General features: G+C 63.4%; 6 protein-coding genes across 7 annotated transcripts; 3 read left to right on the top strand and 3 right to left on the bottom strand.

Moving 5' to 3' along the window:
• Positions 1 to 85: 85 nt before the first annotated feature.
• Positions 86 to 3,257, bottom strand: CHLRE_07g348900v5 (uncharacterized protein). The gene is made up of 8 exons (XM_001692411.2): positions 3,037 to 3,257; positions 2,819 to 2,879; positions 2,526 to 2,607; positions 2,131 to 2,218; positions 1,897 to 1,944; positions 1,435 to 1,671; positions 1,209 to 1,289; positions 86 to 1,056 (listed from the first exon to the last, which is right to left on the bottom strand). Exons 1-8 carry the CDS (start codon positions 3,112 to 3,114, stop codon positions 283 to 285), a joined length of 1,449 nt encoding a protein of 482 aa, XP_001692463.1. The 5' UTR covers positions 3,115 to 3,257; the 3' UTR covers positions 86 to 282.
• Positions 3,258 to 3,407: 150 nt separating this feature from the next.
• Positions 3,408 to 6,351, top strand: CHLRE_07g348850v5 (uncharacterized protein). Its single transcript, XM_001692527.2, has 9 exons — positions 3,408 to 3,671; positions 3,761 to 3,827; positions 3,950 to 4,036; positions 4,172 to 4,353; positions 4,541 to 4,658; positions 4,860 to 4,988; positions 5,168 to 5,290; positions 5,395 to 5,650; positions 5,943 to 6,351. Exons 1-9 carry the CDS (start codon positions 3,609 to 3,611, stop codon positions 6,067 to 6,069), a joined length of 1,152 nt encoding a protein of 383 aa, XP_001692579.2. The 5' UTR covers positions 3,408 to 3,608; the 3' UTR covers positions 6,070 to 6,351.
• A 46-nt stretch (positions 6,352 to 6,397) lies between these two features.
• CHLRE_07g348800v5 (uncharacterized protein) lies at positions 6,398 to 12,210 on the top strand. The gene is made up of 6 exons (XM_043064516.1): positions 6,398 to 6,790; positions 6,864 to 7,022; positions 7,145 to 8,650; positions 8,955 to 9,371; positions 9,614 to 9,700; positions 9,884 to 12,210. The coding sequence occupies exons 1-6, from the start codon at positions 6,773 to 6,775 to the stop codon at positions 11,558 to 11,560; spliced, it is 3,864 nt and encodes a 1,287-aa protein (XP_042923084.1). The 5' UTR covers positions 6,398 to 6,772; the 3' UTR covers positions 11,561 to 12,210.
• Positions 12,211 to 12,426: 216 nt separating this feature from the next.
• On the bottom strand, positions 12,427 to 15,165 carry CHLRE_07g348750v5 (uncharacterized protein). The gene is made up of 6 exons (XM_001692410.2): positions 14,657 to 15,165; positions 14,438 to 14,500; positions 14,134 to 14,258; positions 13,831 to 13,954; positions 13,426 to 13,566; positions 12,427 to 13,139 (listed from the first exon to the last, which is right to left on the bottom strand). The coding sequence occupies exons 1-6, from the start codon at positions 14,771 to 14,773 to the stop codon at positions 12,882 to 12,884; spliced, it is 828 nt and encodes a 275-aa protein (XP_001692462.2). The 5' UTR covers positions 14,774 to 15,165; the 3' UTR covers positions 12,427 to 12,881.
• A 113-nt stretch (positions 15,166 to 15,278) lies between these two features.
• CHLRE_07g348700v5 (uncharacterized protein) lies at positions 15,279 to 18,523 on the top strand. 2 transcript variants are annotated; one of them, XM_043064515.1, is made up of 5 exons: positions 15,279 to 15,744; positions 16,055 to 16,574; positions 16,807 to 17,118; positions 17,404 to 17,573; positions 17,786 to 18,523. In XM_043064515.1, exons 1-5 carry the CDS (start codon positions 15,484 to 15,486, stop codon positions 17,999 to 18,001), a joined length of 1,479 nt encoding a protein of 492 aa, XP_042923083.1. In that variant the 5' UTR covers positions 15,279 to 15,483; the 3' UTR covers positions 18,002 to 18,523. The 2 variants fall into 2 exon arrangements, with proteins under 2 accessions (XP_042923083.1, XP_042923082.1); XM_043064514.1 differs by having other exon boundaries at positions 16,807 to 17,154.
• Positions 18,524 to 18,525: 2 nt separating this feature from the next.
• CHLRE_07g348650v5 (uncharacterized protein) lies at positions 18,526 to 27,107 on the bottom strand. The gene is made up of 20 exons (XM_001692409.2): positions 26,744 to 27,107; positions 25,989 to 26,203; positions 25,694 to 25,822; positions 25,411 to 25,499; positions 25,222 to 25,264; positions 25,024 to 25,055; positions 24,728 to 24,816; positions 24,388 to 24,452; positions 24,050 to 24,167; positions 23,686 to 23,779; positions 23,346 to 23,453; positions 23,083 to 23,143; positions 22,692 to 22,878; positions 22,345 to 22,450; positions 22,135 to 22,160; positions 21,769 to 21,917; positions 21,513 to 21,567; positions 21,309 to 21,366; positions 21,044 to 21,128; positions 18,526 to 20,912 (listed from the first exon to the last, which is right to left on the bottom strand). Exons 1-20 carry the CDS (start codon positions 26,875 to 26,877, stop codon positions 20,062 to 20,064), a joined length of 2,694 nt encoding a protein of 897 aa, XP_001692461.2. The 5' UTR covers positions 26,878 to 27,107; the 3' UTR covers positions 18,526 to 20,061.
• Between the last annotated feature and the right edge of the window lie 68 nt (positions 27,108 to 27,175).

Raw genomic sequence — 27,175 nt, 5'->3', positions numbered from 1 at the left:
GGGCCAGCGAGTGAGGTGCCGGCACACGTCAAGTACCCCATCCGGGCCTCCTCCTGGCGGCGACGGTGCGCCCATGGCCAGCTGTGCCGAGCTGAGGGATCCTCCAAAGCCCAAGTCGCAACACCCAAGTCGCAACAGCTGAGAAAAAACAGGATGTCACGATGTTACTGAGTCCGGTTGCTAGGCATTTCGCTCTGGGGATCACTCTTACGGCCCAGCGCGTCCAGCCCTCCCGGCTTCTCACGCCACCACCACAACACCGGCACAACTTCTGACCCTATCCTACCCGCTACCCTTGTCCATGCCCTCGCCTCCTTCCCCATCACCAGCTACTTCTACTCCTGCCGCCGCCGCCGCTGCTGCTGCCGCTGCTGCTGCCGCCTGCTTTGCCGCCGCCGCCTTCCGCATCCGCTCCAGCACTTGGTCCTCAAAACTCCCGCCGCCTCCGCCGCCACCACCCGCCGCTGCACCGCTCGGTCCACTGCTTGCCGGCGCCGCGCCGCGCCAGCTTGGGAACGCTGGGGCGCCGCCCATCGGCGCGCCAGCGGGAAACGCCGACCGGGACGCTTGGGCCCCCGCCGCCGCCGAAGGAAACAGCCCTCCCCCGGCCGCAGCGCCGCCTCCCGCGCCCGACCCCGCCCCGCCAAAGATGGGGAATGCGGGCTTGGCCGCGCCCCCCGCGCCAGGAAACAACGGCCGCCCCGCCGGTAGGTCAGGCAGCCTCGCCGGCCGCTGCAGCAGCGACGCCGCGCCTCCTCCTCCAGGATACCCCGCTGTCGACTGCGGCCCAGGCCCCGCGCCGCCGCCCGCCTCCCCGTTGCTCGCGTGCGCTCTCCCGTCGTCCACCCGCGCCCCGGCCTTCCCCGCCTCCGGCCCCGTCAATTTATCGCCGCCCTCAATGTCCACCAGCACGTCTCCCACCAGCGGCACCACCAGCAGGGGGTCGGCGGCGTCGCCGCACACGGAGCCGGCGGCGCGCGCGGCCGCGGCCTCGCTGGCCAGCACCACCAGCGCCGTGGCCTTGCGCTTCTTCTTGCGGTCGCGCAACACCACGTCCTGTGTGAAAGGGGCGTAGCAAGGATAATATTGTTATGGCGCGACGTCGCAGCGGGGCCGCGGTCGCGCGTAATTTGATTTGGGTCGACTGGCATCGGACTAAAGTTTGTGTGCCAGCGTCGCGTGCCCTCAAGCTAGAGAGCGCTTCGTACCTGCACGGGCCCCCCGAAGGCGCCGAATATGGAGCGCAGCTCCTCCCCGGTGTACTCCCGCAGAGTGGGGTCCCACGTCACCTGGCGGAGGGTAGCGGCGGCGGCGGAACCGACGCATCACAGGTCAAACACATTGCCCAATTAAAACCAACCGCTATAACAACCAACGGCTTTCGTGTCCCCAACCTTGCTCTGGCCAAGCCAACACGTGTTGCCCCGCACCCACCTTAAGCGTTCGCCGCAGCTGCGCCTGCACAGCAGCCGACGGCTCGCCATTGGCGCCAGCGCCGCCGCCGTCTGACCCGTACGACGTGCTGGGCACCCCCGGTCCCGCTCCTCCTGCCGCCGCCGCCGCAGCCGCTGCAGACCGGTGCGCGGCCATGGCTGCCTGCAGCTCCGCCGCGTGCTGCCGCTGCTTGAGCGCCTCCTCCTCGGCCTTGCGCCGCAACCGCTCCAACTCCACCTGGCCATGGGGAAACGACGCGGGGGAACGTGCCACAGTGGTGAGTGCGGGGCCGTGGTGCGGAGTTGGTACGTGTGCGCCATACCCCCCCTCCCTGGGACATATCCATTGGGTTGGGGCATAGTATCCCCTCGTGGTTAGTGGTTGCGGGGTCGTGGTCCGGAGCTGCTGCGTGCGCCGGGCCTCCCCTCCCCCCATGTGCTAGTTTGCTGACCCGTTCCTTACCTTGAGGCGCGACCGGGCAATGTCCTCCTCACTGCGCTCGCTTGCAGCCTGTGGAGCCGGGCAATGCGCAAGACCGCTCAGTCCTGCAGCTACTACCCGATTGCAGGCCCCATGCAGCCAGATGGCAACCGTGTGGGTGACGAACGCCCCGGCTGCGCGGAAGCGACACGAGGCCACCCCCACCAGCCAGCCACCCAGTCGAGCTGCTCCCCAGTCCCACAATCCCCCACTCACCGCCCGCTCCCTGCGCTCCAGCGCCTCCTTCATCTTCCGCCGCTTGTCGCTGACCTTGGACTCCCGCTCTGCACGGTGCGCCTGAGCCCTGTGCGCCGCGCGGCCAGGACGCGGGTTAGACAGTAGACAGGATACGGAACCTGTGGCGCGTACTGATCCGCGAAATGCGCGGTGCAGCACACCCTTGTGGCCCTATTTGACACCCTTGGATGATCTCCTTGCGGCCTCAATCCACAGCACTGACTGGGCGCCTTGGCCTGCAACCATGCCTGCCAGCCCGGTACCGTGTCTTGACAGCTCTTAGCCTTGCATAGCCCATGCTGCCATGCTCTCCTCTCCTCTCCCTCCCCTCTTCCGCCACCGTCACTCTTCCACTGCTCCACGTCATCACGCACCGCAGCAGGTCGTCCAGCGCCCCGCGCGCCTGCTTGTCCAGCAGCAGGCGGTAGGCCTGCTCCACCTCGGCAAACTCCTCAGCTGCAACGGTCAGAGCAGGACCGGGCGGCGGCGCGCAGCAGCAGCAGCGTTACAAGATCGCGGATAAGACGTTGTTGGCGCTGATATGCAAGGCATCTTCCAGCCGTTCAGGGCCCCCACGGCGGCCACGCCGCTCACATTGGACGCCATCGCCGCGTGCCATATCCCACCACCCTCACCCCTCAGCCCATTGACGGCGCCAACCCCGTACCTGCATTCGGGTTGTCGCGGTTCTTGTCTGGATGCTTTTGTATGGCAAGCTTGCGGTACGCCTACGAAGAGAGGACAACAGAAAGGTAAGCACATTGCAGGCCCACCGCAGCCCACACGGTCGCGTGTGCTGCGCCCACCCAGCCCCAAACCCCGTTGGGTGAGGCGCCCCCCCTGAACCAAACCCGACCCCTGCAAGCCCATTATTGCCTCACACACCTTTTTGATTGCAGCCTCATCCACCTCAGGGCCCGGCTGCAGCTCAAGGATCGTGTAGGCATTTTTCTTTTCGTCCATGTTGGCGGCCTATATGCAGCCACGAACTGAGCTTCCTTTACGTATCTGACCCTTAGGTTGTGTCGGCTACCGCGAATGGACGCGAATGGAGCATGAGTGCAAGCGAGAAACCCCAAGCAGCAGTCAAACCAGTCGTATTGTGCCAGAAGCGGGCATGTAGGCTTATAACAGCAATGTCAAAATAGTCACGGCTCCAGTGGCTGGTTTGGGAAGAATGGACCGGCCCATGCAACACAGCAGTGTCAGGTTTTGATACAGCAGGGCGACAAAACACATTCTTAATGCTTGAGCCTGTAAATTGTGTATATCAAAGAGTTAGAACCTGACCGCTGCGAAGGAAAACTTGGTATCGTCGCTACCTTCGCTGTTATTGATATACTTACCTAATACTCGACGATCACATAGCTTGACAACCAACTTTCGCTGAAGTACCAGTTGAGCGCCCCCCGCGAGGGGGCTTGTTCCTCAGCGCTGAGCTCTCGCTGCACGCCAAAATGCTGCGGCGCGTGGCACAATCATGCGCTACCATGCTGTCAAAGCAGGGCGCGGGTGCGATGGTGAGGCGCGCTTCACTGCACAGCAAGTGTTGCGGGACCATCAGTGCGATGTTCCGACGTGCGACGTTTGCCGCTGTTCCTGACTGTAGGACATGGCGCAGCCTAGCACAAGTGCCCCCATGTTCAACCTAGCAAACGAGGCGCTCCAAGCGGCAGGTGGGGTGTTCTGGGGGGAAACACTTCCTGGCGTGCGGGTCGTCTGGGGTGAAACACACACACACACACACGAGCCCTGGTGCGTGACTCGGATGACACGCCAGGCGCATATGCAATCGCAGGATCTGGACATGGTCCTGCTGGCACGCTGCTGCAGTTCATCCGCAGCAAATACACCTATAAGTTCAAGAAGGCGGCGCCGCTGCCAGGTGCGTGTGTGTTTTAGGTAGTAGCGGGGTGGCTGGAGGCTGAGCCCAGCCCCGTCCATCCTGCTTGCGCGCCACGCGCCGTGCCAGTTCACCTTCCAACTTCCCGACCTGCCTTGCCGCCACCTCCACGCATAGGCCTAATCTACTGGAAGCCCAGCACGCCGGGCACGCGGCACAAGATTTCCATCGACTATGCCGGACTCGGGGTGTACACTGGGCCGCCACACCCTGAGCTGTCGGCGCACGTGGCCAAGACCGGCGGCCGCAACAACACCGGCCGCATCACCACCCGCCATCGCGGCGGCGGCGCGCCCAAGGTGAGCAGCTGCGTGCCGCTTGTACGTGCACTATAAAGGCGTCGTTTGAACGCTGCGAACATGACCGGATCGGGATGTGAGGTCGTGTAGGCGGATAGCTTGGCTACTGCGTCAGGCCGTCGCCTTCTGTTTCCACTACCGCTTTCGCTGTGACGACGAACGAGCTGCTTTGGGTGTGACGCCGCAGGTGGTGCGTGATGTGGACTTTGACCGGCAGCGTGTGGATGGGCTGCCCGGTGTGGTGCAGCGCCTAGAGGCCGACCCGGGCCGCTCGGGCTGGCTGGCGCTCGTCAAGTACTCGCCTGGTGCGTGGGGGCTTGTTGATACTAGATACCAGCCCAGACTGGGGCATGGGATCCAGTGGTGATGGTCCGGACATAGTGATTGGGCATGCAGAGAAGATGCAGGTTGCAGGCTTGACGGGCTGCTTGATCGCGTGAGGCTCAGGATCGCAGCATGGGAAACTGTAACCGGGGCCCCTTGCGCCTGTCCGTCCGCTGCCGCAGAGGGCCAGCTGCCCTTCTACCGCTACCACCTGGCGCCGGCGGACGTGAAGGCCGGCGATGTGCTCATGAGCGGCCACGGCGCTGCAATCAAGCCCGGCAATGTGCTGACGCTACGAGACGTGCCCATTGGTAAGCGCCTAAGATAGCTGTCATGGGCGAACGGCTTCTTGGGGCCAGTTATGGACCTGTGGGTGTCACTGCAAGTTAACGGACTTGCGTTTGGGTTGTGCAACGTAAGGTATGCGTGGATCAAGCATTCCATGTGGCATCACCATGTCTTTTTGTCGTATCGTTATCCCCGCCGCCAGGTGTGCCCATCCACAACATTGAGCTGGTGCCGGGTCGCGGTGGGCAGCTGGCGCGCGCGGCCTCCACCAGCGCTGTGGTCACCAGCAAGCAGGACACGCACGCAGTGGTGCGACTTCCTTCAAGTGAGTCCGCGCGCAAGGTCTTACCGTACATTTTACCGGCACGCAGGCTCCTTGCCCGGCTGCTGATAACCCCTACGGTACCTGTGCCTGGTGTCCTGTCGCAGGCGAGACGCGGCTCATCGACCTCAGCTGCCGCGCCACGGTGGGCCAGGTGAGCAACCACCTGCAGAGGTCCATCAACCATGGCAAGGCCGGCTCGCGGCGCAACCTGGGCTGGCGGCCGTCAGTGCGCGGTATCGCCATGAACCCCATTGACCACCCGCACGGCGGCCGCACCAACGGCGGCCGGCCCAGCTGCACGCCGTGGGGCGTGTACACCAAGGGCAAGCGCACGCGTCGGCGCGATGCCAGCTCCAATAAGTAAGTTTGAACGTTGCATTGTAGGGGGGGGGGCGGAGAAGTAGATTTGACGGAAGATGAAGCGGCGTGGACTGCCCGAGCTGTGTGTTGCAGTTGGGTTGGGTCACGGTTGCACTCCTACAACTTGCAACTCTTGGACAGAGAACAGCGTGCTTAGCGTCGCGTTCAGATGCATCATCAAAGAATTGACCAAACTGCACCGACGGATCGGGAGCACAACACAGCTTTTACGTGAAGCGGACACATATGTGGACGATCTCAACACGTTTGCCACGCTCACGCTGCCGCGCAGGTTCATCATCACTCGCGCTGGCGGGCAGCCCATTGAGAAGTTCGTGCAGGCCAAGAAGTGGCGCGCACGTGCAAAGCTGGAGGCAAAGCAGCGGGCGGCAGCGGGCGGCGGCGGCAAGCGGTCCTAGGAGCGCAGCGGCGGCACACCGAATATGAGCGTTGACGTTCTGAAGGCGGGATGCTGTTGGCGGGGCTGAAGAGCACGAGACAGCTGGGAGCTTGTATCTCATCATAGAGTCTGCTGCCGGTTGCCCGCGTGGGCTGTACTATGAGGACACGCAGGCGTGCAGACGGTGTCGGTGGTGGGTGGGCAGGAAAGCAGCACGATGGCACGTTCGCGGTTGGGTCAGTGCCCTGGAGTCCAGGCATTGAGGGCGGCCTGAAGTTGCAACGTGTAAACTTTGTGCATTTGTTCATTAAATGTTTCCCAAATCGTAAGTTTACAGCCCGAAATCGGCACATCGAGATGCAATCCAGGTCCCTGCTCTCTCAGCGATCAAAGCCTTCCTTGTTTATCCAATATCCCCTGTAGCACAGCTTTCGCTGAGATATAGGCGTTTTCAAGCTCTGACTGTGCGCGTTGGAGACTTGCAGCTCGGCCCCTTCTGTGTTTTGAGCTACATATCCGACCACTCCACAACCATCCTGATTTTAGGTTAGGCTCACTTAGCAAGATTTGCTGGCGAGGTACTTGTGGAAGCTTGTCAAATCGGCTTCGTCTCTTCCAGGGCCCGGCTGGTAGATCCTCCGCCGGCAGTGGGATTCAAGCAATATTCCAGATACACAGATGTACTCGGTGTAGCGATAGCGCGTGCGGCGGCAGCGGTCTGAATGATGCCATCACTGAAGGTGAGCGTTCGGCGTGCTGTGGGCTTGCTGGAGACTGTAATTTTGATCAAAGTACTCGTTAAATGTTCCGCAGAACCTCGGTGGCGGGTTCGGGCGTGTAAGCGTCGGGACCACCCCGTTCCGCAAGTGTGCTCGCGCGGCCGGCCGAAGAGCTGCACCAGGGCTATGCAGCGCCCACTCGGCTGGCGAATCTCCACTTCTATCCAACACGGAGCTTGAGCGGCGACAGACGGTAGGTGAACAGTGTAGTTGATTTTGGGTAGCGTTGTCTTTAGTTCGTCGCCTAGCACGCAAAGACAGTCCGTAATTTGCTTGCAACTGCTCACACACCGATGCATATGGTCCTTTCTGCAGGGCGCGCAGCGCCAGGTGGTGCCGTCGCGGAGGCAGAGCGGCTCAGGTGGACCAGGTGCTCCGCCGCTGGCACCGTCGCAGCTGACGGCGGCCATCCACGCCTGCACCAGCACAGCGCAGCTGCTTGCGCTTTACCGCCAGCATGGCAAGCGGTTCACGCATGTGCAGGCCAGTGCGGCGCTGCGCCAGCTAGTAAACGTGGCGCCGCTGCCGGCGCCTGAGTCTGAGGAGGACGCGCAGGGCGGTGCCAGCAGCTCTAGCAACAGCGCCCGGAGCCCCGAAGCGCTCGCGGCGCGCCAGGTCACGGGCCGTCTGACTGTGCGCCAGGGCGAGGGTGAGGTGGTTGCGGAGCAGCGGCGGAACAGCAACTACGAGGCGTCCACATCCGCCGCTGCGCCAGCCCCGGCGCAGCCCCCGTCAAAGGGGAAAGGAAAACGGCCGCTGCTGCAGGACCCGGAGCCAACGACAACAGCAGATCTTGCCCTTACGGAACAACCATCGGACGCCAGCACCATTGGCACGCTGGCTCCGCAGCCCGATGTTGCTGCGGCACTGCCGGCGGCAGTGCCGCAGCCGCAGCCCAGCCGCCGGCAGATCACGAGCATGGCCGCGGGACTGGCGGCGGTGCTGTCGCATTCCTGCGGCGTCATGGACGGCCGCGGGGTTGCCACTGCCGCGAACGCCATGGCTCGTTTGCGCTACGACGACCTTGCGCTTCTAGAGCAGCTGGAGCAGCGCTCGCTGGTGCTGATGGGTGTGCCCGCAGAGGCGCTGCCATCCGCATCCGCTTCGAGCGCACGGCATGCAGCGGTTGCTGTGGGGCGTCAGCAGCAGCAGGAGCAGCAGCAGCAGACGCGCTGGGCCGTGAAGCCCGACCGGCGGCGGCGCGACCGGGCAAGTCCTGCCGCGGCGTCCGCTTCCGCCGGGGCTGCCTCCAGCTCGGCCGCGGTGAGCGCAGCTGTTGAGGCCAGCCCGGCAGGTGCAGCGGCGGAGGCCGCCGCGCCGTCCGCCGCCGGCCCCATGACGGCGTCTGAGCTGCTGGCGCTGGTGTCCGCCTTCGGCAGCCTGGGCTACAGACCCAGCCAGACATGGCTGCTCAGCTTCACGCGCTGCACCGCCCCCCACCTCACCACCTACGCCTCCACGCCCGAGTCGCTGCCCACGCTGCTCAGCAGCCTGGGCAACACCGGCCACCGGCCGCCGCCGGCATGGCTGCAGTCGGCGTGCGCCGCGGCGGCGCCGCACCTGCCCTCCTACAGCTCGGCGCAGCTGAAGGCGCTGGCGGCGGGCCTGTGCGCGATGCGGCACCTGCCCGACGACCCCTGGGTGGCGGCCTACCTGGGCGCTAGCGCGCAGCTGCTGCCCGGCTACAGCGCGGCGGAGCTAACAGTGACCATCAGCTCGCTGGCGGGGCTGGGCTGCCGGCCGGGCGACGAGTGGATGGAGGGCTTCTACGCCCGCGCCACTGCGGTGGTGGGCACCACCGGCGGGCTCACGGGGCCGCAGGTGCGTGTGGGTCGCTGGTGTGCGGAGTAATGGGTGTGCGGGATGGATGCGAGGCCCTGGGTGCAACAGCTTGCTCGCGCCGTTGGTCATCCTCGTTTTCCGTCCCGCATGTGTGCGCGGTTCAGGCCGCCAGCAATGCCCAGGCCCCCAAATTGCTATTTCCCCAAGATTGGCTACCGCCTACCAGTTTCAAAGCTAGTCATGAATGTAACCCGCCGTGGCAGCCCCTTCACCACCGACCCTATCCTCTGCCGGACCGTAACCTTCAACCCGCCCTCTCCCGCCCTGGCCCGCCCTCCCGCAGGCGGCCTCCATCCTGGCCTCGCTCTCCAAGCTCAACTGCCGCCCCACCAGCGACTGGCTTAACACGGTGCTGCTGGGCACGCGGCGCAGCCTGTCCGACGCCTCGGCGCAGCAGCTTACGGAGCTTGCTGCCTCGCTCGCGCGCCTGCGCTTCCGCCCGCCGGAGCCATGGCTTCAGCAATACTTCAACGCCTCCTTCCAGCGCCTGCCCTTCTACACGCCGGCGCAGGCCTGCACCGCGGCGCAGGCGCTGGCGCGCCTGGGCCGCCGGCCGACGAAGCTGTGGATGGAGGAGTTTGGGCGGCTGCTGGGCGCCAAGCTGCCGCTGATGCCTGGCGGGCAGCAGTGCGAGGCGGTGGCGGCGCTGGTGGACCTGGGCTACGTGCCCAGCCCGGCCTGGCTGGCGGGGTATGAGCAGGTGAGGCGGCGGCGGTAACCAGGGGCTCAGCCCACAAAAGGACGGGCGCATCATAGGGGGCTGCAAGCGTCGGGCGAGGCGTCGGGCCAGGCGCCGCTCGCGCTTGCGGTAGCTCTTAAGGCGCTGGTGAGGGTGTCAATTATCCAGGTCAGGAGTGACGTTCCGTGTGTACCGATGCGCGGCTATTGTCATGCTTCTTCTGACACGCTGTCCCTACTGCCTCCAATGCTCCCGCTGCGCAGCACTCCAACGCGCAGCTGGCTTCGTGCACCTCCGACCAGCTGTGCCTTGTGCTGCCGGCGCTAGCCAAAGTCAACTTCCGGCCGCAGGTGCGAACCTGCGCTGCATTGTACCGGCAGCTAACGAGCACATGCAGACACTGCCGGCCGTTATCCCTTTCTGGCCCCTCTATTGGCTCCCCAAACCTCGCTTACTCCCCCCTCTTGCCGATAAGATGCCTGCTTCTCAGCCTTCTCACTCTCCTCTGTGCGCTCATGTTTTATCCAATGCAGGTGTCCTGGCTGTACTCGTTCATCATGTCGGCGTACAGCCAGCTGGACGCCTTCAGCTCGCCGCAGCTGGCGCTGGTGTTTGAGTGCCTGCCGGCCCTCACGCCACACGGCTCTTGGCTGGACGAAATTATTCAGATCTGCGCCGCCGAGGCAGCCATGCGCGGCGCCGGCCCCGTCGGGTCTTCCTCCGCCGCCGCCGTCAGCGCCGCGGAGGTAGCTGAGCCGGACGCCGTCGTGGTGCCGGTGCCGGGCATTGCAGCCGCCGCGGCAGCGGTGGCGGCGGCGCCCGCTGCTGCCCCTGCGCAGCCCGCGAGCGCAGGGCTCTTCGCCACGGGGCCTCTGTACGGCGACGGGCCTGGCGCCAGCGCCGCGGCGGGCAATGGTGTCGCCAGCACCGCGGCCGTCGGCCCTATCGATGCAAACGTGCCGATCAACGGCGCCGCCGCGCCGACAGACGCGGCGCTATCTGCGGCGGCGACGCTGCCCGACACGTCAACGATCCAGATCTCGTCTGAGCTGGTGCCGTCCAGTGACGCAGTGACGCTGTCAGCGCCTTACCGTTTCTCCGCCAGCGCCGGCTACGGCAGTGCTGCCAGCGAGGCGGCAGCCAACGCCGCCGCCGCGGCGACGGTTCTGGACCTGACCGACATGCAGCTAGCGGCCGTGCCGATCGCGACGCCGGCCGCGGCGGCGGCGGCAGCAGCGGCTGGCGGGCGGGCGGCGGAGGGCATGAACGGCCGCCGCGAGGGCCGCGGCGGCCGTTCCGACAGCGGCTGGGGCGGCCCGGGCGGGGGCGGCGGCGCGGGCGGCGGCTCGGTTGGGAGGGGCGACCTGTCCTCACCCAGCGCCGACCTGCTCCGCCGACCCGCGCGCGTGCCGCGGCCGGCGGTGGCAGTGCTCGCGTCGTCCATCGAGGCGGCGGACGCCGTTCCCACCAGCTCTGCCAGCGCCAGCGCCCCAAACCCGGCACCCTCGGTCACCCCTTCCAGTGTGACTGCCGGAAGCGCGATTTCATCTCCGTACGCACCGGCGAGTCCCACAGCGTCGTGGTCGGACGCCGACCTGCTGCTGCCTGGCTCGCCGGACCAGCAGCCACAGCTGCTGGCCCAGCCGCGGCCGCCTGCGCAGCTCCTGCAGCGGCCCAGGCTGCGGTCGGCCTTCTCCGCTCTGCCAGCGAGCTCGCCAGCGATGGAGCCCATCGTCGCTGCCGGCTCCTCTGCGGCCGCGGCCTCGTCGGCGCGGTTGGATGCGGTGGCGGCGGCGACCGCCGCGCGTGTTGCGGCGGCGGCGGCATCACGCCGGCCGCTCACAAGTGCGGCGCCGCTGGGGCTGCAGGCGATGGACGCCACCGCGGCGGCGGCCATGGCCGCCGGTTCCGCGGTGGCTGCTGCGCTAGCTGCGGGTGCTGCTGATGATGAGGTGCGGGTGCAGTACCTGGACAGTGCCTCCCTCAACCGCCTGATCGGACCACCCGATGGCCCGCCTGGCCCGGATTTCAGCGGCTGCCAGAAGAGGGCCATGGAGGCGGCGGCACGCAAGGCGCGGCGCGGGACGAACAACCTGTTTAGCTTGGGCCGTGTGTGGACCAACGAGCTGGGCGGGAGCGATGCCGGCCCAGACATTGTGGGCGGCACGGGTGGTGGCATGCCCAGCCCCGTGCCTTCCCCAGTCGGGTAAGGAGCAAATCGGAAGAATGTTTGGCTGATGTGAGCAAAGCCAGGCTGTTGATTGTGTTGAGGACCACGTGCAGCGGCGCGATTGTTTTTATATCAAGAGTGAGCATGTGCGGTTAAGGTTTTTGTCACACTGGGCGGTGCGGCGCTTTGCACGGACAGGTGGTGATGCGCATGCGTCTTCGGGTTGCGTCTTCCATGCATGAATAAGGCGCTGCTCAAATCGAGCAGAGTGTCAGGCCTAAACGCATACCGAATGCCCATCCCCTAAACGTTTGCCGCCGCCACACGGAATACTTTTGAGAAGAGAGAAGAGTGTGCAGGGTGTGAGAGCACCAGGGTGTGTGCCGTGTTCATTGATAGATGTCAGAGTAAATCAAGGTTAATTTACAGTTATGATAGCGGTTTTGAGGTCAGCAGTTCAAGCGCGCAAGCACGCAGACCTTCCTTGTCTACAGAGAGCTTGATGGAGTACATGTGCGCTGGACGGCGTGGAGGTGCACAGCAGCAGAGAAAGAAACCCTTGAGGCGTATAGGAGGGTGTGATTGTACCGCATGTAGCTTCAATTTTGCTGTTGTGCACGAGCGGTGGCCAAGCTCAATCGGCGGGTAGAATTGTCCGCTGGCGAGGGTGGGCTGTAACTTCAATGCATCAGGAATGCAAGGGACGTCTGATACCCCCGTTGACCCGCACTCCCGCAGCCATTCAGACCCATTACGATGACCCAGGTGGCACACGCACATTGTTGCGCACCAGCAGGATTATTCGCAGAGCCTGGCAGAGCAGCTGGGAATCCGTGCACACCTGGCTCCACGTCACCAGGACCCGGCACATGTGGTTGCGGCCCAGATCCGCTTCGGTCTCCTTTACCGCCTTTACCGTTACACAGCCACATTGCTGACAGCCAGATGCTACGGCCGACCAAGTGACCATGCCCTTGTGTTGACCTCATAAGACCGGCATCAGGCGTGCCCCCAACGTCCGCTGGCCACCGCACCCCAGTCTCTGCCGGCACGAGGCGCCTGCTCTGCCCCCGTCCCTTCACACCGCCTCAACCGCACAGCCATTCTCACAATCCTCCGAAACACAGGGCCCCTCACGAGATCACCAGCTCATCACCATTCATCACCATTCATTACGACTGCTCACGACTGGTCACAGCCCATCCTCGCCAGCGGACTGCAAGCCTGCGACGCGTCATGCCAAGTCCTGATAGCACCATAACATCAGGTGCCCACGAACCACGCAAAGTGCTTGGGTCCAAGCCCCTGGGAGGGGAAGACACGGTGGGTGCCTAGACACGGTGGGTGTACACGACTTTCGCTCAAACAAATGCCTCCCGCCCCAGCACCAGGATGCCAGCCAGCTCGTACGCATTCCAGCCCGCGTGGAACAGCAGCGGCGCCGCCAGCGAGCCGGTGCGCAGGTACAACACATCACACACGGCCGACAGCACGGCGATGGGCAGCAGGTTGCCGGGCCCCAGGTGCAGTGCGGCAAACAGGGTGCTGCTGGCTGCCACGCAGGCGGGCAGCGGCAGCACACGCGTCATGGACGCCAGGAAGAAGCCGCGCCAGAAGGTCTGCGCGGCGGGTGTGTGCGTGTGTTGGAAAACGAACCGAATGTCCGCCAGAATGTGTGCGCGTGTGCGTGCGTGTATCGGCATGTGTACGTGGGCATGGGCGCGCAAGGCGGGCTTGGTGCAGAGTGTGCGGGCTTTGGTTCTGCAATGGCATGAAGGGATGCAGATGAGGCGCGGTGAGGCCGGCCGCCGGCACCCGACCCGAATTCGCGCTGGTGCAGCACTCCCACTCCCAGGCCGCGGCAGCCCGCAGCCCGCAGCCCGTACAGCCCGTACAGCCACTCACCTCCTCCCACAGCGGCCCCACCAAGCAGCTGGCGGTCGCATGAAGTGCGAGGCTGACGCCGTCGCCCGCGTCCCGCGCCTCCACCAGCTGTGACACCAGACCCGAGCCCGGGTCCGGAAGCAGCGCGGACACACCCAGCGCCTGTGTGCGTTGTGGTTGTGGTTGAGGAGGCGTGGAGAGCAGCGCGGCAAGCAGCGGTGCGGGATTGACCAGCCGCCGGAGGGTTTGAATGCAGGTTGGTATGTTTGCAGGCGCTGGCGGGTGGGAGTAGTTGGAGAGCAGTGGATGGGCTGATCAGGCTGGAAGCTCGAAGTCGCAAGCATCCAGCAGTACGCCTGCACGGCGTCCATGCCCAAGTCTCCCGCAAGCCCTTTCCCTTTCTCACCCAAAAGCCCACACGCGCACCTGCTCAATGGCCAAACACGCCTGGTGCATGAGCGGGTCAGCCAGAGGGTACGCCACCAATGCCAGCAGCGCCGCGGTTCCCAGCGCCCCCGGCTCCGGCGCAAAGCTGAACATGCCGGCCGCCCTATTTGCGCGTTGAAAAGGAGCGATTGTTGGAATAACAAGCGAACAGTTCGTGGAGGCCGTGTTTTGCGCTCCGTACGCGCATTCATAGCCCTCGATCCCGTTCCACCCTCGCGCGCACGTGCACAGCCCACACGCGTGCGTCACTCCTGCCGCGTGCCGCGTGCCATACACACTCACGTAGGCTTGCTGCGCCGCAGCCCCATGAACAGCACTGCCGCCGCCAGGCAGCAGCACAGCACCTCCAGCCCAAGGTGCCGTACGGCGGCGGAGCGCACCACGTCACCCGCCAGCAACGCCTCCGCCTGTGTGCGGAGTGAGTTTTGAGAGCCGACCGCAGAGCGTCACAACGCTGCCGGGACAGAGGCATGACAGGTCAGGAAAAGGCGCAGCGGCGTGGAGTGCCAGAATGCGGTAGCCGCGCGGTGCCCCCCGGTAGTGCTGCCTGCTGCAAACGCGTTTGCAGCATGCGCGCAGATCGCACCTGTGGTGTCTGCGCGGTCGTGGCCACGCCAACCACCGCCAGCGCCGCACTCCAAGCCATCACCTGCGCACGCAGTGTCAGAGCCCGATGAAGAAGCCTGCTGCTGATGGTTCCTCCACGGTGTAGTTCCCACGCAGTTCCCCTGACAGGACTCGCTGCACCAGTGGGAACGACCTTTCATGATCACCATCTTTTCGGCGCATCTATGCTCCTACTTGCCTGCGCAAGCTGGCTTGGGCCCCAGGGAACTTTGGGAAAGACGCGCTTGGCGTTTGCAAAAAGCTGCCCCCCCGCAAGCTCTCCGAAGAGGACGCTCGGTGTGAGGGTTAGCGGCATAGCATGCGGTGCGGGCACCGCAGCAGCACTGGCGGTAGCAACCGCGGAGGCAGGCGACGTGCCTTGTGGGGTTGACTTTGAAAACTCAGGTGAGATGGGGTGCTCACGCTGCTCATCTAGTGCCCGAGGGAGGCAGGGCCGCTGTCGCGGAGCACGGCTGCAGGTGCGGGGCCCGTGCAGCAACAGTGCCATTTCCGGGGACACTGACGATGTGCCACTTCGCGCGCTGCGCCAGCCTTGACTGGGCCTGAGAGCCATGGAGCGCTGCATATATCCTAGGTGATGCGGATGCTCGACTGTGTCGCCAAGCTGAATAGGGCGAGGTGACAGGGTGCACTTGCAAATGAGGAACCCGAACAGTACCTCTGCATGCGCTGTTTATCTAGCTTGACATGTTCAAGTAAGGTTACAAGTGCCAAACAGCGGATACTCTGAGCAATGCAGTCCGAATGCCGCTAAGTACATCCCATGCAGGTTGCCAAGTCTGCGTCTCCGCAGTCCGCATGCAAACCCTTCTTGGACCGACAGGAAAGTAAAGTCAGGATTTGATAAAGCCTACTCTACGCACACTGAACGAGAAAATTGCGGCCTTTGCAAATTACACGTAACTTGACGCAGCTTTTGTAGCTAAACACAAGTCAGGGGGGCCACTGCTGGTCCCCCAGCAATACCGGCCTTGTTGGGCCCACTAACTGTGAAGCACAGCAAAAATGGTCAAGACGAAGGGCGGACGCGCGCTGAATCCTGCGGATGCATTCCGCAAGGAGCAGCGCAAGAAGGAGGTGCAACGCAATAAGATGGAGCGCAAGTTCATTCGCGAGGGCGCCAAGATGCGCTCAGACCCAGAATCTCTGAAGAAGGAGCTGCAGGAGCTGATCGATATGGAGGAGAGTGCGACGCTTCCAAAGAATCTAAAGCTGAAGAAGAAGGCGCTGCAGGAGGCATATGACCAGGCGCTCAAGCGGAAGAAGGTGCGACACGGTGGTGTGGGGAGGGGACAAGTGGGGTGGGGGTTGGCAGGCAGGTCGCCGGGAAGGCGGGATTGCTCGCCGGCGGATCTCATTGGAAAGAGGTTGGTGCTAGAAGCGTGGCGCAGAGCACACCACTGGCATGACCCGGGGCTGGGGTTAGCTTGCGGACCCATGCATGTGAGGCGCAGCGCGCATGGTGGGGGGGTCCGCTGTGCGTGTGAGAACGCCGCAGGAGGCCATTTGCACCTCTTGCGTGCCAGCCTCATCCCACGCACACAAACACAGCCTCCCCAAACGCGTGCACGCACAGGAGGAGGAGATTCAGGCCAAGAGCGGCGGGCCGCAGGTGGCTCTGCCGGGCGCTGCGGCAGGCCCTGTGGCCCTACGGCCTGAGGACTCTCCCTACTACCACCCCACACTCAACCCCAGCGGCGCGCCGCCTCCGGGCAAGGGCGTGGGGCCCAGCGCAACCAACAAAGAGCCCTCCGGGCCAGCCATCCCGGTCCCGAAAGCACCGCCGTTGCCAGCGGGGCCGAAGCCTACCATGCCGCCGCCGCCAGCGGCGCCGCCGCTGCCATCCGGTCCTCGGCCGGGCGGGCCGCCGGCGACACCGCTGCCGCCGCCTGATGAGCCGCCGCCGCCGGTGCTGCCGCCGCCGGACCACCCGCCGCCAGGCTATGTGCTGCCGCCGCCGATGGCTGGGCCGCCAATGGGCATGGCGAAGCTGCCGCCGCCGCCGATGCCGCCGCCGCCAGTGCTGGCTGCTCAGGCAGCAGCGGCGGCAACGGCGGCAGCAAAGGCGGCGGATGCAGCTCAGCCACCGGCACCGGGTGAGCTACTGGGTGCACTGCACTTGGCACCACACAACTGACGGGGCACGACCGCATGAGAGCACACGGTTAAGCGGGTCTTGAGTGCGGCACTCAGCATGCATGTCTGCTTCACTCGTAATCACGCGTATTCAGCAATCTCCCATGTATGTGCAAACCCCATGCGTCTCTACATAGGCTACACAAGGCCTTTTTGACATTGATTGACACATGCATTGCGTTGCTGGCACAGGCACGGAGGAGGAGGAGGCGGGTGCAGGGCCTGGGTCGTCGGCGGCAGCAGCAGGGGCGGCGGCGGCAGCGGCGGCAGGGACAGGGACAGGGACAGCAGGCGGGACAGCCGGCGGGAGCGGGATGCCGCTTCCGCCGCCACCAGGGCCTCCGCCAGGCATGGCGGCGCCGCTGCCGCCACCACCGGGGCCACCGCCGGGCATGCCGCCGCCGGGGCCACCGCCAGGCATGCCGCTGCCGCCGCCGCCGCACATGTTCATGCCGCCGCCGGGACTGCCGCCGCCGCCCCACATGATGCACCCGCACATGATGAGTGAGTCACGTGATGGGTTACCGCCATGGGTCACAGGTATGGGCACAGGGACGGGTCACAGGGACGGGGGCCATCACAATGGCTGTGTCGTGTGCCTGCACAGGACGTCTGGGTTGTGGGCAGCGCTCCTCGCCGTGTCCCGAACAACCCACCGCGGCCTAACCACGGCTCCCAGAGGGCTGCTGCTCCTGGTCCTGGTCCTGGTCCTGGTGCTGCACTCGCCACAGCCCTATTCGTGCTGACACCGCCGGCGCTCCTCTTGCCCTCTTGCAATTGCCCTGCCAGTGCCACCACACGTGATGAGGTCCGCGCCACCGCAGCATGCGCCAGCAGCTGCTACTGCCGCCGCCGCCGCCGCCGCCAACCCTGCCGCCGCGGCGGCCGCCACCATCACTGGCGCGTCCACCGTGGCGAAGCGAGTGCCAGCGACTCAGGACAAGCAGCTCTTGTCCATGGTGGGTGCATGGGTGCGACGGCGTGGGGCGACGGCGGGATGCAATCTAGGAAGCTGGCGGAACTGGACGGCTCATGGCCATTCGTGTCAAGTATCGCACACTTGGCTGCGCGGCATGCGGGTAGGGCTCTCACCGGCGCCAAGGTTCTCAGCTTCACGTACACCCTTTCTTGGTACCCTGGCTTGTCACATGGCATCTTCCGCACGCAACAGGTGCCGGCGGCGCTGCGCGTGCGGAGAGACGAGGCGCCCAAGCCCAAGCGGCCGAAGACGGGGCGCGCCGACGCTGGGTCGGGCTTTGGCCTGGCGCCCGCCAAGCCAGGCGAAGAGGCGGCGGGCGGCGGCGCGCCGGCGGCAGCCCCCATCTCGACCGACCAGAAATACCTAGAATTCCTCGCCACGGTGGCGGACCTGGGAGCTTTTGATTGATCATTTGTTGGGGGATGCTCTTAGAAAGGCCTCTGTCAAGGTGTGTTTGGTGTGACGTCGCTAGGGTTCTTGGGTGGATGGGCGGATGGTGTAGGTGGATATCATCTGCGGTTGTGGCATGCCCGCAAAGTGGAAGTGGCTTCCTTGCCATTCTTGCCGTGAACAGATTCCGTTGTGGGGTTCCGTGCCCGCTCGCGCGATGTGCACAGATGCATTCGTCTGTAGTTGCAGGAGCGTCAAGCTGCTGATGCAAGTGGGCCATGGGGCGGACACCTGCATTTGGTTCCTAGGCCGCGCGTCGCTTGCTGTCGTGGCCTTGTGTTCGTTACCTGACCAAGGAATACTACACTGCATGGCGCAACCCTGGCTGTTATCGTGGCGGGCACTGTAGTCTTGACTGTAGTCACTCGCGGTGGCATGGTGTGCTGAGGCTGAGCTCTCTGACGCAGTGCTAACCACGGTGCTTCCACCGGGGCCCTGAATCGCCACACAGCCGGTGTGAGGGGTGTTTATGGGTAACGCAGCGAGTTTACACCAGGGGCGCCTTCTCGCCCCAGAAGCCAACAGTGACAGGAGCAGCCGAGGAGCGCTCGCCTAGCACGTGCGGCAGTAACACTGCTGTAATGACGTGACGGTCCAACGGACCGCAGGCTCTCAAGAGTCTCATCACCGGAATTGCATCAAGGGGCATGTTGGCCACCCCTCTGACCCCTGGCATTGCACCCATCGCCCCCCTGGAATTGCGTTGCAAGACAGTACGTCAGGACGTCAGCAGTCTCAGCACTAAGGAACCAGGCGTCACGGCAGCCAGGTGGGAGGGACCAATTAGCTCCAAGCTATCACAGGTTGAACCCATCAGTTAACGAAAATAAACTAAAAATTGCGAACTGCAGAATCAGTGTCCCCAAGCCTCTCCTGACCCATGGTGCATCAGCACGCGTGCCTGCCGTCAAACCCTGTGCATCTAAGGCACCCCCGATCTTAGGGTTCGGTGTCGACGACCCATTGTCACTCTCCAGCAGCGCCGCAATGCATCTCCGCCCCCCCGCAGCATGTGCGAGGCCTCCTTAAACATACCTGATAGTGAAAATACAGGGCATGTGTGAAGCTCCCCTGATTACTAAAAATACTCCGAAACTGCACCAACGAACGTGAGGGGCCTCCCGCTTGATCCACTGCGGAAGGCCTCCTCCTGCCGTCGCCAATGAGAGAGCTCAGCATCACACCGCCGCCGCTTTGTAAAGACAATTAACAAGTTTCAACGAGAAGCGCAATGACCTGCCTGGAGCGCACCCCCCGCAGACAACGAAGCCGTCTACCGTAGCCCTCAGATCTGTGACATTCTGACTGTGCTGCGGCCCATCCAGCAATAAACTCGCCCATTCATAAATCGTAACGGGAGAGGAAGCACGACCCTGTCCCTGATTGAAAGAATGCAGGAGGTTACGGCACAGCCCCCCCAGTCAAAGCAAGGTTTCAAGTCACCCCCCCCCCCCCAACTATAAGTAGGCAGGGTGATGCCTTTCACACATGTGGAACGGATGTAAAGCTATCCTGTCAGTACTTAGGGCAGCCCGAAGACGTAGCCACGCACGCACGGCGTGTCTATAACGCCTGGTAACAAGCATAAGAAAGTCGGAACATAAAGATGCATATGCACATGTCGCAGTCACTGACGCGCAGCCATTTTGAGACCCCCATCACCCCATCTCTCCGTGCACATGCACCCCCGGTTTGAGAAAGCCACATAGTAACCGAACATGAGCAGGGTCCAAACCCTTGAGCTTGCCACGCTATACCGTGTGCTGGCGTGCCTCCCATGTGCCCGGGCTTATTACAATGCCCGTTACTGGCCAGGAAACGCTCTCACAGGACGCCAGACGCAGTCCGTTCGTGTCTCAAAAACCGTGACGCCAAAACCCTTACGACACGCGCCCCAACACCCACTCTGCACACGCTATGCCGGGTCACCCGCTATCGCGTGACGAGCTCTCGTGCGGGGCGCTGCTACGCTGCCCGGCTGCTGTGCAGGCACTAACCCGCTGCTGTCGACCCGCCCTTCACTCCAGAGCCGCCGCCGTTGGGGTGCCGGGTGTGCGGCCCGATGGCCAGTCATTGCCGCTGTCCTCCTGAGTCGTCGTGGCCGTGATGGACGGCAGCGCAGAAGCGGGCGAAGATGACTCCGCCACCATGCACGGCCCCTGTCCGGCGCCCGGCCCCGCCGCCGCCCCCGTCACGGCCTCAGCGCCCCCCGCGTCCAACACCAAGTGCACCCGTGGCGGCGGCTCCAGTATTCTGCCGTGGCCACTGGCCGTGGTGGGACAGCGTGAAACGGTGCCGGTGACTGGATAACCGCTGAGCGCCGTGCCGCCTGTCTCGACGTCCACCAGAGCCGACACACACAGGTCCTTGACGGCCGCGCTACCAGCCGCCGCGTCCCGCTGCTGCTGCTCTGTCTGCTGCTGTTGCTGTTGAAGGGCCAGGCTAGCAGAAACCACCATGGCCGCGGAATCCAGAGCATGGGCGGTGGACCCCATGGAAAGCTGGTCAAAGTTGGAGTTGCCGCTATTGGGCCCGACAACATTCGTGGCAGAGAAGTTGGCAAAGCGCGACTTGTTGCTGCCACCAGCCGAATATCGCTCTCGGGCGACCGTGGTCCCCTCGACTGGGGGCGGCGGCGGCGGCTGCGGTGACGGCGGCGGCAGGTGCGACAGGTGCAGCCACGAACGCATGCGAGGCGGCAGGCTGGACAAGAGGCTGTGGTGGAGGCCCGCGAGTCGCGCGCCAGTGGAGCTGCCGCCGCCGGCGGTGCGCGCCGCAAGAGCGGCGGCTGCGGCGGCCGCCACCTCAGTGGGGTCGTCGTCGGGCGGCGGGAGGTATCCGCTGTCCAGCCAGTAGGTGTTCATGATGCCTGAAGAGGCAACAAGCAAGGCGCACAGTACGGTAGTGTCAGGCAGGGATAAGTTGCCGACTGAATGGGCAGCAGGTGAGCTGCAGCCACATGCCGCAACGGCGATAACCTACCTAGCAAACCTCGCGCACCTTTGCCCTTGACGGAGACCTCGCCGCGGGCAGCCAGCTCAAACTCAGGCTTGCTCGTCAGCAGCTTGGCTGTTGCCTCACTGATCTGTGTTCAAGAAGCACAGGGAGAAGGTGTCTGTGTTCCACGAGTCCACGCAATAAATCCGCACGCGTGGTCGCGGCGGCTAGTGCTGCTCACACACCACAGACCGCACACCATGATGGAGCAAGAAATGGCATGGCAAGCAAGTCGGCACTCTTCCCACCACGCGGATTCGCTCCGCACCTGGATCTTCATGGGCAGGCTCGTGCTCTCCATGCGACTCGCCGTGTTGACAGTGTCCCTAAGCACGCGCACATACACACATGGCTTGACTTGAATGAGCAACGAGGGCAGCCATGCGTACCGGTATTAGGAAGAGGCGCCGTGCATGCCTGCCATTTCCTGTGCGCCATGTTCCTGTCTGTAACCACACGCACGCTCACTCACCCGAACAGGCAGTATCGCGGCATGCGCGTGCCCACCACTCCCGCCACCACCGGGCCTGTGAGACAGGGGCGCGAAGCAGAGCCAAAGTTGGGAGTTTAGCCTCCTGCGCTGCTTGCATACTTTGCACGATTGTGCGAAACCGGGATTGCCTTGTGTGCCTAGGAGCACGCATTACCCAAGCCCAACCGCTCGGGCAAGGCAGCCATGCTCCAGCCGTGGCCTGCATGCCTGCAGCCTGACAACTCGCGCAACGCACCGCTGTGCAGGCCGATGCGGATCTTCAGCTTCACCCCGGGGATGGGGCACTTGAAGTTGGCGACGCAATGGATCATGTCTTGGGCCATGCGGGCCATTCGCGCCGCCGCCTCGCGCGGCTCCTCCTCTTTGGGGCAGCCCGAGACACACCTGCATAAACGCACGGCAGTGCAGGGCGCGCATGAGCGAGCAAAAGTCAGTGAATGCGGTAAATGTGTGGGTGATCGCGCGGTGCGTGGACAGGGCTGCTTGGGCTCGGCATTGGGTTCGGCTCGTCTAGTCTGCTGACCCGACAGCTGGTTGCTTGCGCCTCCAGGCGGGCGTGCATTCCTCGCACACGCAGCGACGAACCAACATGTTAACTCACATGAGTGCATCGCCGATGGTCTCCACCTGCAAGCGATAGTGTCGGGTACGGGGCGCACACCGTACGGATCGATCAGTCATGACTGGGCTTGGTTCTCAGGGCTTGGTTCCATGCACCAGATGCTGATAAGTGGCGTGCCAGGCACAAAAGAGCCCTGACCATTATCCTCTAACTCTCTCTACCTTCTGCAGTCGCTTCTCAGTCACGCACCTTGTACACGTTGTTCTTCTGCGTCAGTTCGTCAAAGCTGGAGAAGAGGTCGTTGAGCAAACTGACCACCTGCAGCGGCGTCAGCTCGGACGAAATGCTGGTGTACCTGTGCGTGCGTGCGTGCATGTGTGGATGTGTGTCATGACAAGGGTGGTCAGCTTTGTACAGCTGGAAAAAGGGCTGAGCCCCGGGGGCTCAGCCCAAAAAGCACAACGAGGGTATGCGTGCGCATTATGAACGTGTGCACATGTTTGCACAGACGGTCGCAGGTCCGCGCATCAGGGCTCACTGTCACAAATGCAACGACCACAAGGCCCTCAGGCAAGGCCCTTCCACCGCGCACGCACCCGACAATGTCACTGAACAGAATGGTGACTGTGCTGAACTGCTGCACGATGTCCGACTCGCCGTCCTGCAGCTGCTGGATGACCTTGTCTGGGAGCATGGCCCGCAGCAGCCGGTCGTGCTGCGCGCGCGTCACCAGCAGCCACAGCACCAACAGCGACACGAGGAAGGATCCCACCACCACCGCAGCTGCGGTGAAGGTAGGCAGGGGCGGGGCGGGGAATGCGGCGGGGAAAGGCGGGAGAGGCGGGGTTGGAGAGGAGGGCACGCAACGGCGCGCTCAGTTCTACGAGTTTGCTTCCTGCCTACCAGAACTGCAAGCGCGCCCGGCCGCTGCACCCACGGTCATACCCGCGGCCATACCCGCGGCCCCCCCTCGACCCAGCAGCTCACCAATGCAAGGGTCATGCCACGCTGGCACCCAGCCGTCCACGGGTGCCAGCTCCAGCAGCCACTGCCGATGACGACACGAGACACGCGTACGCATGCGGCACACACATTCCGGGGGTCGATGTACACGTTAAATGTCAGGTAACATAAGGTTGGATCTTGGGGTGGACAGCGTGTCAGCTAGCAGCGGACAAAGAAACACGCGGCCACCATGGTCCTGCGACTGTCAGGGGCCAGGCATATACAAGGTACGGTAGTTTTGTTACCTGCAAGTTGTAAACGTTGATGGGCAGCACCTCGGGCGTTTCCGGCAGCCGCGTAGTGTTTCCCAGCGTGCGAGCCGAGTTAGAAACGGAGGTGCGCAGCTGCCGCAGCTGCGTGGGGGAGGGGCAGCAGCGGGGAGGCGAGGGCCCAGTGAGGGATGGGGAACAAGCATGCGCATTAAGTTGTGGGCCGGATGCGGGCATGGGGCATGGGAGGTAACACCTGTGTCTCTTGCAGCCATCTCTGTATTTCACTTACCCCACTGGCACTTCTTCACTCCGCCTATAGATCATCATCCTGCCTTATTCCCCACACATGCGCTAGCAACACAAACACACGTACCTTGTACAGGTACCCGCGGTGCTCCAGCATGTGCAGCCTGCTGTCCGGCCCCTTGAGCAGTTCATCCAGATTGATCATGGTGGATACCTGGCCCCTGTGATCACGAGCGATCAAGCAAGTAATGCTGGGTGAGTGGGGGAGTGCCCACCGCACCGCGAGGGTGCTCGCTGCAGGAAGTCGCACCCCCACAGGCCCGCACAGACGTGGCTTCGGAGGGCACGAATGGCTCACGTCCGGTCTGCATCCGCTGCATGGTCCGCGTGGGCGCGACCACGCAAATGGGAGTTACGCAGGACGCATGCTGCATGCGCTCTCGAATTCCTACACATGAAGGGCCGTTGTGTGATATAGCGTGCGAGCTCACCAATACTTCATGCCACTGGTGGCGTTCCAGCACGGCTCCGAGCAGTTGTACGGCGTGTATGAGCAGCCCCAGTCGTAGCCCTCCCGCGGGGCCGGCAGGAAGATGGGCAGAATGGTGTCTGCATGTGGGTGGTTGGCGAGGAGAGGTGGGCGGCAAGAGAGGGCCGAGGGCGGTGGGCTTGGTGAGCAATGCCCGCGCAATTGCGAAACGCCGACCGCATGCATTATATAAGACCACCGCGAATCACCAGGGCAGTCGAGGGTAACTGATGGCAAACAACAGCAAGGCGAATACGCGGAGCACGATGTTCCTTTCTAAGCTGTCCCAACTAAACTCACAGGCGCACTGGAAGCCCTCCTTGCATCCATACGGCCCTTGGATGTGCACACCGCCCTGCTCGATGCTGCGCAGCGTGTGGGCGACGCGAAGGGTGTTGTGAACATGCTGCATCACTGCGAGGTGCCGATGAGAAGCTGTGCCGATACTCTCGCTCCATGCCCGCTGCATTACATGACACCCGGCCACGACACCCGGCCCTATCCGGCTTGCCGTCAACTGCACCGTCACTGCTTTGGTGCCCATTAGGAACGGCGAAACCGAGTACCCCATCTCTGCCACCCACCCTTACTCCACTACCGGTATACGACCGTAACCCGCCCGTTGCCTCCTGACCCCCACCTGTACAACATGTTGGGGCGGTCCTTCTCCAGCCGCAGCATATCGCGGCCGTACAGCGAGGCCGCCAGCGCGCCCGTCAGGACCGGGTACTGCGGAGGCGGAGCGGGAGTGGGCTTTACCGCAGTGGGATGTACGGCAGTGGGGATAGGTGATACGGGGCAGGACCGCAGGAGGCAGGTGAAAGGGCGGGGCTGGTGAGGGATACAACGGCTACGGTGATGCGAATAGGGTGTGTGCGGCTGTGCGCTAGGGCCCCTGTGTCAAGTCCTGTCCACGACGCGGTGTAACGCACGCACCGTGCGCCAGATGACACCAGCCTGATCAATCTCTGCAGTAGGTGCATGGGGGGAAACATGTATTGTTGTTGCGCGGCGTTTACCGCCTTGTGGCAGGCATCACGCCACATGCCCATGTCCCTTTGCGTTCCCCCGTTTCATTGCCCGTCGCCCCACGCCACACCGGCCCTGTCGCGCTGCCTGTCACCCACGACCCACCAAGCTGTTTCACAATCCACTTGTTGGGCTGCTGCTTGCGCGTCTGCAACCACAAATGAATGAACGTTGTCGGTTGGAGCACTTCGTTACTTAGCACGCTGCAGGTCCCTACTACCGCAACACACGGATCCACATTTCATGTGTGACGGTTACCACCACGAGAAGCGCTCGTCTTCACCGCCGACTCACCCGGTCCATGATGCCTTTCGCCATGTCCAGAAACTGCATGTCTATTATCGTGCAGTTGGGGTACTGGGCAATGAAAGTGGCCAGAGCTTCTGCACGTGTTAATACCAAGTTCACGGCAGGTTTGGGTTATGCCATTCAGTCAATGCCATCTCCCGCACGGATTGGGCACAGCAGGCACAGCGTGCCAGGTGGCGTAGAACTTTTGATAACTTGGCTGGTCGCGAGGCGCTATTTGCCCTGAAACCTTGCCGCCTTTACTTGGCCGTGCGTGCCCACGGCGCACCTGCACCGAAGGTGGTGATGAGTAGGTCTTGTGCCACGCCCAGGGCCACCTCCTGCCCCACGCCGGTGCGCGCGGTGTTGCGTGCGTTGTCCTCGGCGTAGCGCGCAGCGACTTCAATGCCCACAATCCCTGACGGTAATGATGGTGGGTACGGTGTGCAGGTGACGTCAACACTCAGCAGGTTTCCATTGCCAGCGCCAGACGCAGCCGCTCAGGGAACCGGCATGCGAAAATGACACTAGTCAGACTGGTGCTTTGAGCGCATGTATGCCCGGGGCGCATTCCGGTTCCTCACCCAGGGTAGTCATAATGGCGAAGAGCAGGAAGGTGAGCACGAGGAGCATGGGCCGGGCACGGAGCACGGAGCTCGTGGACTGCCAGCGGCGGTGTAGGCGGTTCATCCACAGGCGGCAGCCGGTGGCGCGTGCCGCGGCTGCGTGCTGCTGCTGCTGCTGCTGCGCGTTGGCGTTGCGCAGGTGGTTGCCGCTGAGGCTGGTGCGCAACTTGACCCTGCAAGCAGCGCAGGAAAGGGCAGGCGCGAGGGTTTCGCCAGCTCTGCCACTGTAATGTGCTCTGGATTGGGCCAAGAGCAGATGGAAGCATGAAGCTGGACAAAGCGCGAAGTGTCATAATGGAGGAGGTACGGGAGGAGTGGAGTGGCCTAGGGGAGCAAGTCTACTAGAGCTACATTAGGCCGACGGCGATGCAGGCGGCACGCCCCGGGGTCCAGAGCAGGGTGATCGCATTGCACGTCACTGGCTCGTGAACTGCGTCAGCAAGTCCCTCTTGCAACCTGACAATCTGCGCTCGCCCTAAAACTGTGCCCCAGGGGCACTGTGAAGTCCTGACCGTATTGAGTTTCGGGCGTGCAGCTGAAGCTGCAGGTTTCCATTTATGAATTTTTGTTTGCTGGTTGTGGCCGCAGCGTATCGGCGACGCTCCTTGCGAGCATGGAGACACACGAAGCATGGCGAGCAGCGCGACGAGCACTTGCCCTTTGAGTGTCGGGGCCCCATACCATATGCCCCCAGCACGACAGCATCGCTGTACCTGTCAAACATGCGATGGATGCCGCTTGTGGCGACTTCATCGTCCATGCCCAAGCTGAGGCGCTCAGCATCTCCTGCTTCCGACGCAGCAGGCGTTGCACTGCCGGTAGTGCGTCCTGTTCTTAGGTGACGCATGTTGCCTGTATCCAAGGAAACTCAGCAAGCTCGTGGTACACAGCGCGCGCGAAACCAAGGCCAGGCCTTGTTTCGCCGCTTGTTGTGCCTGTTTGTTTATCACGATATCTAGCTGTGTTTAAATATGCTTTTCACACATTTCGGCTTGAATCTATGGAGAAGCATGTGCTGGGAAAAGGAGTAACACGTTCGCCACGAAGCCGCACCCGATTGGGAAGCGTGTGTACAGGACTATGTAGATGATATATTGTATTATAATTGCAGCTGTGTAAGATGCGCGCGGGTGCTGAAGGGTCGC

This window comes from Chlamydomonas reinhardtii, chromosome 7 (assembly GCF_000002595.2).
Source record: "Chlamydomonas reinhardtii strain CC-503 cw92 mt+ chromosome 7, whole genome shotgun sequence".
Taxonomy (NCBI): Eukaryota; Viridiplantae; Chlorophyta; class Chlorophyceae; order Chlamydomonadales; family Chlamydomonadaceae; genus Chlamydomonas; species Chlamydomonas reinhardtii.
Note: the sequence above shows the minus strand (reverse complement) of the source record. Positions and strands in the feature narration are given on the sequence as shown.

Excerpts from the sequence above, each read along its gene's own strand:
- CHLRE_07g348850v5 (XM_001692527.2), top strand. The coding sequence starts at position 3,609 with ATGCTGCGGCGCGTGGCACAATCATGCGCTACCATGCTGTCAAAGCAG. Across the intron at positions 4,354-4,540 it reads GCGGCGGCGGCGCGCCCAAG|GTGGTGCGTGATGTGGACTT; the intron begins GTGAGCAGCTGC and ends GTGACGCCGCAG. Across the intron at positions 4,659-4,859 it reads GCTCGTCAAGTACTCGCCTG|AGGGCCAGCTGCCCTTCTAC; the intron begins GTGCGTGGGGGC and ends CCGCTGCCGCAG.
- CHLRE_07g348650v5 (XM_001692409.2), bottom strand. The coding sequence starts at position 26,877 with ATGCGTCACCTAAGAACAGGACGCACTACCGGCAGTGCAACGCCTGCT. Across the intron at positions 25,265-25,410 it reads CGAAAGGCATCATGGACCGG|ACGCGCAAGCAGCAGCCCAA; the intron begins GTGAGTCGGCGG and ends TTGTGGTTGCAG. Across the intron at positions 21,918-22,134 it reads ACCATCGGCGATGCACTCAT|GTGTGTCTCGGGCTGCCCCA; the intron begins GTGAGTTAACAT and ends GCGTTTATGCAG.
- CHLRE_07g348700v5 (XM_043064514.1), top strand. The coding sequence starts at position 15,484 with ATGGTCAAGACGAAGGGCGGACGCGCGCTGAATCCTGCGGATGCATTC. Across the intron at positions 15,745-16,054 it reads AGGCGCTCAAGCGGAAGAAG|GAGGAGGAGATTCAGGCCAA; the intron begins GTGCGACACGGT and ends GTGCACGCACAG. Across the intron at positions 16,575-16,806 it reads AGCTCAGCCACCGGCACCGG|GCACGGAGGAGGAGGAGGCG; the intron begins GTGAGCTACTGG and ends TTGCTGGCACAG.
- CHLRE_07g348800v5 (XM_043064516.1), top strand. Across the intron at positions 8,651-8,954 it reads GCGGGCTCACGGGGCCGCAG|GCGGCCTCCATCCTGGCCTC; the intron begins GTGCGTGTGGGT and ends GCCCTCCCGCAG. Across the intron at positions 9,701-9,883 it reads AAGTCAACTTCCGGCCGCAG|GTGTCCTGGCTGTACTCGTT; the intron begins GTGCGAACCTGC and ends TATCCAATGCAG.
- CHLRE_07g348750v5 (XM_001692410.2), bottom strand. The coding sequence starts at position 14,773 with ATGCCGCTAACCCTCACACCGAGCGTCCTCTTCGGAGAGCTTGCGGGG. Across the intron at positions 14,501-14,656 it reads GCCCAAGCCAGCTTGCGCAG|GTGATGGCTTGGAGTGCGGC; the intron begins GCAAGTAGGAGC and ends CTGCGTGCGCAG. Across the intron at positions 13,955-14,133 it reads CTGCGGCGCAGCAAGCCTAC|GGCGGCCGGCATGTTCAGCT; the intron begins GTGAGTGTGTAT and ends ACGCGCAAATAG.
- CHLRE_07g348900v5 (XM_001692411.2), bottom strand. The coding sequence starts at position 3,114 with ATGGACGAAAAGAAAAATGCCTACACGATCCTTGAGCTGCAGCCGGGC. Across the intron at positions 2,219-2,525 it reads GCGCTGGACGACCTGCTGCG|GGCTCAGGCGCACCGTGCAG; the intron begins GTGCGTGATGAC and ends CGCGGCGCACAG. Across the intron at positions 1,290-1,434 it reads AGCTGCGGCGAACGCTTAAG|GTGACGTGGGACCCCACTCT; the intron begins GTGGGTGCGGGG and ends ACCCTCCGCCAG.